Source organism: Mesitornis unicolor, unplaced genomic scaffold (genome assembly GCF_000695765.1).
Source record: "Mesitornis unicolor isolate BGI_N332 unplaced genomic scaffold, ASM69576v1 scaffold27610, whole genome shotgun sequence".
Taxonomy (NCBI): Eukaryota; Metazoa; Chordata; class Aves; order Mesitornithiformes; family Mesitornithidae; genus Mesitornis; species Mesitornis unicolor.
Window position 1 is genome coordinate 2,344 of NW_010158019.1, and position 9,580 is coordinate 11,923.

General features: G+C 46.4%; 1 protein-coding gene across 1 annotated transcript; it reads left to right on the plus strand.

Annotated features, from left to right (window-relative positions):
- Positions 1 to 137: 137 nt before the first annotated feature.
- Positions 138 to 8,453, plus strand: LOC104538868 (ubinuclein-1-like; the record flags this gene model as incomplete). The annotated part of the gene is made up of 6 exons (XM_010182228.1): positions 138 to 188; positions 1,363 to 1,405; positions 1,738 to 2,961; positions 4,576 to 4,828; positions 5,143 to 5,232; positions 7,471 to 8,453. Coding segments are annotated over 6 exons (1,714 nt in total), but the record flags the coding sequence as incomplete, so codon positions are not given.
- Between the last annotated feature and the right edge of the window lie 1,127 nt (positions 8,454 to 9,580).

The following is a 9,580-nucleotide window of genomic DNA, read 5'->3' on the forward strand; positions in this document are numbered from 1 at the left end:
ATGAATATTTGTTTGCTCTCTGTGGTTTTAATTTCACTAAGTCCCCTGCTGTACTGTGCAGCTCTGTCTCCAGTGATCCCGGCTGCTCTACTGGGTCTTGCTGGATATCACTTCTCATTGCTCTCTTCCCTTCTTAGGACACTGTTTAAGGAGAGCAGGCGTGTACACGGACACCTCACATCAGTCCTGTGAGTATCGTGCAGCATTCCTTTAGAGTGATAACTGGTGAACTCTGTTCCCTGGGGCCTGGGTGGATCATGCCAGGAGCACCTGAGCTTGCTTGGCTTCCATCAGATAGTTTGGCACTACTTCATTTGGGGAGGTGTACTGAGAGTAGTTGTTTGTGAGTGATGTCTCCCAACAACAGCCTTCCTGAGGTGCTTTAGCTTTCCAGTAAGCTCAAAGATAAGAACTTTGAAGCCAGGCTGCCTTCTGGCTTGTTCAACAGACTGGAGTTGAGCCTCTCTGCTAGTCCCTGGGAGGCAGATCAAGGTAAAATGGAGTGTGATGCCAGCACTGTGATTATTGCTACCTGTTCAGTCGGTCCTTACTGGATTCTGGATTCCCTCTTCCTTGTTGCCTGGTTAAAGATGGGGTACAATGAGCTCAAGTGAGTGAAGGTGGGTGTGACAGGTTGTGGGTGGCAAACCAAGAGAGCCATTGGAATCCAGCTGGGCAGGTGTTTTAATGCCAACGGCTCTCATGGATCTTGCTGGCAGTCTATAATAGATGATGATACAGACTTAGGCTGATGTCTGTTTGACAGATGGTCCTGTTCTTGGCACTGGATGAGCGAGGGGAAGTGTGAGAGAGTTATTATAAAATAGTGTAGAGTCATCCTTCCCTCAGCCATACTGTTCCAGCAGTTCAGGGATGTTGGGTACCAGAAATTGCATCTGACCAGACCAGATGATCTATTTTCTGTGAATTTGGCAGATGCTTTTGCATCCTTGACTTCTTCTGGGAACCTGAAAGAAATGTGTAACTGTTCTCCAAAACAGTCTCTGTATCAGTCTCTCTCTGGGTGCTGTAGTTAGGTAAGCAGTGGGTTCCTGTAGCAGCTCCTGGCCCTGCAGCTGGTGCAGGATGTGTCTGTCAAGTGCTTTCACTGCTCTGCTGCCATTTCAAGACTCTGCTCTGCTCCCTAATTCATTCCCCTGTGTGGGAGCTGTGGCTTCCTAGAGCAGCAACAAATGTCATACGGTTTTGAATCCTAGCAACCTGAGATGCTGCCTTTGTTCCCTCAGTTCTTTGCAAAAGTCTCAGTGGATCATCATTAACAGGGCCCAGGTGTGCTCCCTAATCAGATGCTTCCTGAAAGGCATTCAGTGAGCCATGTTTCTTTTGTCTCCCTTAAAACAGGGTGAAGAAGAAAGTTATAGCTCCTACTAAGGTGAAAGTGAAGGTGAGTTCTTTGTTTTCTGGTTCTTGCAGTTGACATACACCAAGAGTCAAGTGTCTGCCATCTTAAATCCTCTATTTGAGCCTTGTGTATGTACATTAGGTATAAGGAAGTTGTACTGTGAGACAGCTCTAGTCAGTATTGGATTTGAAAAAACAACTATAACAGCAGCTAAAGCTGATGGCAGCAGCAGTTGGGAGGGGGAGGTGGGGGGTTGGCAGACACAGAACGTGCCAGTTCTGCCTTTTATCCCCAAATTTAGAACTTCCCTTCCATTTTCAGTAGTAAAACTTGACTCTGCTCTGACTCTGTCTTCAATTTTGCTTTTGTTCCAGGAGTCTTCCTGCAAGCCAGATAAAAAGATGCCTGTTTCCGTTCCTTCAACGCACTCAAGCAGCACCTTAGCTCTGTCTTCAGAGCCTCAGACAGGAGCTCTGGGCATCAGTGCCCAAACCAGAGAACTCCTGTCCCTTGGGGCAGCTCAAGCAGCCAGCAGCACTGGCACTCCTGCTACCTTCATGGATAACTCCTTGGATGAGGACCTAATTCATAATCCCACTTCCTCCCTCGAAGCTGTCTCTAAGGAACTGGCTGTGCTGAACAGCAGAGCAGGAGGGAGCCCTGACTTTACTCTTCCTGGAGCTCCAAAGGCTCCACCAGAGAAGATCCCAAATCTTGCATCCCCAGAGGAGAAGAGGACATTTCCAAAGTCCAACCCTTCCCCTACATCTTCCTCTGGTTCCCTCCAGTCTCCTCTAAATTTCCTGGCTGAGCAAGCCCTGGCCTTGGGCCAGTCTTCTCAAGACAAAAAGACAGAGAACTCTAATTACAAAGAGCTCTCCTGCCAAGCTTCCCCCAACAAAATCCTTCCTGATGCACATCAAGCTAAACAGAAACACCACAGCCTGGTCCGGCCAAGCCATGGGCCTCAAACCTCCACCCCAGTGCCGGGTTCTCAGGTGAAGGTCTTTCACTCAGGCAGCCAGCTACAGAAAACTTTCACCTCCCCGGCTCCGTTTGTCAAACTGCAGAATCCCAAGTCGTCCTCCCTACTGCCCCAGCGCTCCCTCCTCCAGCAGGTCAAGTCATCAACCAAAGCTCAGAGCTTCCATTCTTCTGCGTCAGCAGGTGGTACCCAAAACTCTGGCAGCTCCCACAAGAACCCAGGCTCATCCTCATCTCTCAGCTACACAGGAAAGCACTCAAGCAGCTCTAGTTCTTCAGGACAATCTTACAAATCGCCCTTCGTTTCTGGTTCCCTCTCCAAGCATGGGGCTTCTTCCAGCAGCTCCTCATCTGGAGCTTCTGGAAACCAGGGTTGTTCCTCTGGTAGCATGCTGCCCAGTGTGCAGTCCCCTTCCTCGGGCCAGGCATCCAACCGCCCATCCTCAAGCTCATCGGTGAAGAAGACGTCTGTTTCACAAAAGCTGACTCTGGTGGCACCTCCTGGAGGTTCAAACGGAGATTCTAGCGGGGGCACTCAAGGGGTGGCCAAATTGCTGACCTCCTCCCTAAAGCCAGCTGTTGTTAGCAGCACCGCATCTTCTACCTCTGTGCCGGTAAGCAGGGGTGTGCTCACCTATCCTAAAGCCAGGAGAACGTGTGGCATTGTGTTAGGCCACCTCCTGATTTGTTCAGACCTGCAGTAAAGTGATGACTTCAGAAGAATTTCCTGAAATTCTTGAATGACTGACTGGATCTTGGCTGCTCAGGCTGGGAAGTCCTGGCCTTTGCCATGGGCTTGTACTCCAGAACTCAAGCGTTCATTTTCAGCTTAAAATCACAACAAAACCAAATCATAGAATGAATCATAGAATGGTTAGAGTTGACCATTGACCACCACTCTTTGAGTGCGGCCATCCAGCCAATTCCTTATCCACCGAGTGGCCCATTCATCGAATCCATGTCTTAGCAATTTAGAGACCAGGATGTCCTGTGGGACAGTGTTGAATGCTTTGCTCAGGTGCAGGTAGATGTCCTCTTGTCCACTGATGCTGTAATCCTGTTGTAAAAGACGACCAAATTTGTCAGGCCTGATTTGCCCTTGGTGAAGCCATGTTGACTGTCACCAATCACTTCTTCACTTTTCACGTGCCCTGCCAGAGTTTCCAGGAGGATCTGCTCCGTGATCTTGCCAGGCACAGAGGCGAGACTGACTGGCCTGCAGTTCCCTGAGTGTTCCTTTTTTTCCCTTTTTGATAATGGGGGTTATGTTTCCCCTTTTCCAGTCAGTGGGAACTTCACCAGATTGCCACAGCTTTTCAAACGTAATGGAAAGTGGTTTAGCAACTTCATCCACCAGTTCCCTCAGCACTCATAGACGTAGCCCATCGGGTCCCATTAACTCATGCACTTTCAGGTTCTTTAGATGTTCTTGAACCTGAGCTTCACGTATAGTGGGCAGTTTTTCCTTTTCCCTGTCCCTGCCTTTTACTTCTGCAACTTGGGTAGTGTTGTTAAAGCCTTTGCCAGTGAAGACTGAGGCAAAAAAGTCACTGAGTACCTCAAAATACTGTGGTACCTTCCAGACTGCAATTTTTACATAAGCTGTATAATGTTCTTGCCCTGACTTCATTCCATAAACTAAAATTACAGTGATCAATTTGTTGTTAGTCGGGTCTGCAAACTTGACCTTCCTTAAATTATCACAAGTGATTTTATTATTGGCACTGTTTTCATGACTGACCAATAGCATAAATAACCTGTGATTCTGGGCTATAAACTCAGAATGCCTACCCACCTTTCTTTGGTGGTTGTCTCTGTCTACACTCTGTTGCTCCCCAAGCTACTGAAGTGATATTTGAAGCTGAGCTCAGTGACACACTCTGGAATTCAGGGAATTCTGACACTTCATTGGGATATATTATCTTGTGAAGGCCTCCTGGGTTACCTAGATAGACTTGTATCATTTGGTCATTTTATTTAATGGTATAAAGGCCTTAACTTTTATCTATAGCAAAAAAGTGATCGTTCCTAATGCTGTTGTATTAATTTGTTCTTGGCTGCTCATACCTGCCATCTTTTGTGAGTTGGCAGCTCTTGGGCCCTGTCTGGGAGGGTGCTTCTTGCAAGGGTGAATTCTTGAATGCTTTATGTTTTTCAGTTCTTCAAATATGAATGATGCTATGCTTTTGTTTTCCCACTCCTAACAGACTATTTCTGTTGCTTTTCAGAAAGGAACTAGTGGAGCTGTGCTGCTAACGAGTTCTTCCTCCTTAAGTGTACTGGCTCCATCCTACAAGTCCAGCAGTCCAAAGCTGCCAGCTGCCCTGAGCTCCACCCCGTTAGGTATTATCTCTCCTATTCATTCCTTCCCTCTTCATGTCATCTCCTTCAGTTCAGACTCCTCCCCAAAAGCAGGAGTATCAAAGGATGCAATAGTTACAGGACCTGCTCCAGGAACTTTCCACCACAGTCTTGGCCACAGTGAGTCTTATGGGTCATGCACGTGTGTTACTTGTGCCTGTGCTGTCAAATAACAAGAACACCAATGTTCTGCTGTGTTAACCCATTGCAGACCAACCCATCTCTCTTGCTGTTGCTTCATGCTGTAGTTCATGCGCTTACATCTCCAGCAGTTGCACTTGGAGAACCTTCGGCACATCCCTGTAGCTAATCCAGAGGTCCCAACAGCTGGAAGCTGTGTTATAGGCTAACTGCTGAAGCTTTTCTGCTCATTTCTGTCTTCAATGTGTATTTGTTCTTTTTTTCCCCTCTCCTTTCTTTGTTTTTCTCTCTAGGTCTTCTAGCTGGCTTGCACTCCAGCCCCAACCATGCAGCGCCACTCCCACATTCTGCTCTGTCTACTCATTTACCGCAAAGTTTGCCAGGTAACTTGTCAGACGGTCGTGTTTGTCTTCTGCATCGTGAGTCATCCTGTATCTCAGCAGATACTTCCTCTAGGGGTGAAAGCAAAGTGGTCGTCCGACCGGTGTGGTCGTCACTAAAGCCTGTGGCCTCCCCAAGGTGCAGAGCGAGGCGTAGCCCTCTGTGTCCTCTCCTGTTTAGTTAGCCAGGGCAAACTTGCGCATTTCTGGAACGATGAGCCCTCGGTGCTTACAGCAAGCGTTGGTTCCTGGAGATACTCAGCTTTGCTGCTTGCGTCGTGGTGAAGAATTAGCCTGCTCAGATTAAAGCTGTGCATGTTTATGCAGTCTGCCAGGACTGCCCAGGAATGACTATTCTGGTTCTGTGGAGTTTTGTTAGTGGTGACCTATATAAAATGTGTCAGACCAGAATGTCATGCATCTGCGCTGAGCTAATTGCTTACATCTCCTTCGTGACAAGTTTGTAGTGTAAATGGAGACTGCTTTACTTGGTGTTGATGTGATGATTTTGCAGTTAAGCCTGTTCCTGCCCCAGTTTTGCCTGCAGAAGCAATGCATAAACCAGATTTCTGAAGAGCACCTTCTCTGCTCCTAAATGGAGCCTGGTGGGCTGGGAGTGTGTGTAAATATTGTAGCACTGTGGAGGTTGGACAGAAGTAAGGGGGATTCATGCAGCATTTGGAAAACTGAAATGCAGGGCCAGCAGATTGGGCTTATCTGCTTCAGGGAGTTGCTTACCCCACTGGTTGTCATTACTACTTTTGCTGAAGTTTGTCTGAGGTGGGTTGTTATGCCACTCTGATGTGGTGAAGCAGAAGCAGCTACTAGCAGCAATCGCTGTTGTGACAGACCCTTTCTTCTCATTTGTAAATTCACAGTTGCTGCAAAGTGAGATGATTTATTTTGGTTTGAGCATGGGCTGTGAAATGCATGCTGTGTCACTGAGGAGGAGTTCTCTGTTGCATTATTTGAGGAAATTTAGAGTGGTTACTTCACTGCTGCTTACAGAGCTTATAACAAAGAAATTTTTTGATGGACTTAGGCAAGTCCTCCTCTTAGGCAGGACATAGTGCCAGAAGCTGCAAGCAGACAAAAGGTGCGTAGGAATAAGTCACCTAAAACTGACAGTTACAACAGCTTCAGCAGGGACCCGCTTTCTTGCTTGGACTTTTCACATAAAGACTGGGGATTGAGCCTAGTGCTATCACCTCTGGGAATATTACCAATTGTGGTGTTTTGTAGAGGAAGACAGTAGATATATAAGTGACCACCATAATCTTAAATTTTATTAATTTATTTTGTGGAATAAACTGCTGTTGGCTGTATAAGCAGAGGGCTACAGCTGCATTGCTCTGCCTGAAAGCTGCAAAGACTCTTCTGTTGGGAGTGGGCTACAAATGCAAAGAAACTGTCTTAAATGAATGGGCTTATAACAGCGTTCATCAAAAAGTGTTTGAGCACAGAGCATCCGGTGCTTGCTTGTGTGTTGTCACTACTGCATTTGCTGGTGGAGGTGCCCGTGTGCTGGTGCTGTGGCGATGATTCTGACTGCTTGCTTTAGAAATGTGTTGTGCTGGGACTGAGCTCTTGCATGGGATGAACTGTCCTTGTCCTGGAGAAGCAGCTGTTGCTGTGCTGCTCAGTGCCATTGTTGCTTAACCGCACATCCCAGTATGCTCATTTGTTCATCGCAGTCTGATGGCAGTTTTAATTGCTCCTGGAAAAGTTCTGCTTCCTTAAACTTCCTTTTTTTTCTTCAGTGCATTTTCTTTTCTCCTTCTATGTCTGTTCCTTTCTGTTACCTCAGTGGTTAAATTCCTGTGATTCCTTTTGCTACCAGTCGGTACCTAAAGCCCTTGTTACAACGGCAAAGGTGTACTAATGGTGTTATTTCAAACCACCTTTACATGCAAGGCAGCAAGTACCATGTATTTCTAATTTCCTACATGGGGAGACATGGTAGGGGTTGGCTTTTAGAGAAGGATGTTGGCTAGCTTGTCAACCAGCAATCTGAATCTCTGCTGTGGTGCTTTACTGGGAGGCCACAGGAGACCCTCAGTGCTTCCTGTGCACCTTACTCAGGTGCAGAGGCAGAGCTGCTCCTGATTATGAGAGGTCTCCAAGCTCATCTTCTTATTCCTTGATTCCTTAGTGCTGGAAGTGGAAAAGTAGGTCTGGCTGCACGCAGCTTCATGGAGCTGATGCCAAACCCACTTCCCACTTGGTTTTATTTTCTTTCAGATGCTTCTCAGCTTCACGGCAAAGGGTCCAATGCACAGCAGCGCAAGTTGTGACGTCTGCAAGGAGGGGAGCTAGAGCACACATAGGATAAACCCAAGAGGAACAGGACATGAACTCTGGATGCCGGCTGTGTCTTTTTTTTTTCTTTTTTTTTCATGACAACTGGAGAGACTGAACTGCAACGAGGAACTCATTGGTGCATTTGCTCAGAGGCTCTTGAAGGTGAGCCCCACGCAAAGAGCCACCTTGAGCCATGCCCTAATGAGAGGAGTGTTTTGTAGCACTGTTTTATCGCTGCTGCCCTTCACGCATTCCTGGGCACTGGCAGGAGTTAGAACTTCCAGGGAGACTCAGGTGGCCTGGCTTTCTTACAGTGGATTCCCACCCACCTGCATCTGTATCTGCCAGGTACCTCCCAAGTCCAGTTACCTCCTTAGTCTCCCACTGGAGGGTATGAAAGGTGCTTCTTCTGCTTTGGATTTACTAGGATAATTCTTGCACTGCCAGTGCTTTCTGAAGACATTTGACTAACTCTTCAATTGTAGTATAAAACTGTGCTACAGTTAATTGGAGGACTTAACATTTCCTGTGTGGTGAATCTAATGAACTGCCTGATGTTCCCCTCTGGAGGAGAAGGAAGACTCTTTAGAGAGATGTTTTTAGATGCAGTCATCGACTTTGAGAATTCTACTTCTTTTGGTTTTTGGATTTTTTTTCCTCCAAAGGGATGCTTTTTTCCTGCTCAGTTTTATCCTCATTACCATCGAATGCATTGGATTGAATGGGACACTTGTCGACATGTCACATGTATAGGAAGACATAATTCCAGTGCCTTTTATGGTGGAGCAAGAATGGACTATGACACACATTTCAGCCCTATTTTGTGTGCTCCTTGACCCTTTTTTCTATCATTCTGTATTTAAAATGTATTCTGTTTTATTTAATAGAGCTTTTTATGGTTGCACATCAGAGAAAAAAAAAAAGCTGCACTGTCTGGACTTCAATGGTGTCTTGGTGTCTGCAAACACAGTACCAAATCCAGCAAGAGCACCAGTTTTTATCTGAGTTTGTGCAAGTGGGTTCCAGGCCCTCCCTTAAAGCCATTCTTTCCTAGGGTCATCAGTTATGATCTGTTTGGTGGGCAGAGGGAATGATCTAGATTAACCAAGGTCGGTACCAGTCACATGAATTCCAGAGAGTAATACTGCTCTCCTCAATGATTTCTGCACTAGGATCATGTGCTTGTCACCGCTGCAGGAATGGGGACCATCTGGAATTGGGGTGTCTCTCTTTTTAATTTTTTAACTCTTAGACTCTAAACCTCTCCTGAGCACACCCTTTCAGTCTGTACATAGCTAAGGACAAGCTTTGGTTCCAGCTGAGCATTATGGGTGTTGATTTTCTGCTCTCCCCCAGTCTGCCTTTTCTCAGACCCCCACAGCCACATCTGAATCATGTAGTGGTAGCACTGATCCATGTAGACTTTACTCGTATTTCAAGCAAAAGCTTGCAGCCTTCCTTCTTGAGCTTTGGGAAAGGATGCTGACGCAGAGTATACCAGGAAATACCTGCTCTAGTTTTCCCCCGTTTTTGGTAAGGTCAAGATGGACTGTTTTCAATTTGAGCTGATGCATAATTTCCCAAGATCAGTGCACTGTTTGTATTTTAAAAGGAAAAAAGCAGCTCAGATTTAAAATTTGTTTACAGAAAATACCTAGGTTGTAGCAAAAGAGCCAAAGACAGACCTTGTGTTATTAAAACTAAACACAGCAGTTATGGATGGACTCTGAGCAGTGGATGTCACATGGTTCCCATTGAAGGCCTAATCCTGAGAGGTACTTTGCCCCTTCAACTTCCCATGGTAGCTCAAAGAGGGTTCAAATACCTGGCAGGATGGAGGCTCCCAGCGAGTGACTTGAGGTACTGGTTCTACTCTCTCTTTGCTTTCACTTGAATGCTTCTGCTGGGAAGCACCCATGTGCATGGCCAGAGCAGGATGCCCTCCTTCTAGGAATTTAGCAAAGCCTCTTGCCTCAGGGAAATGTTTATTTGGTGGAAATTCTGTGGGATATTTTTTCTTTACATGCTATAATGAATGAGTGAATGGTAC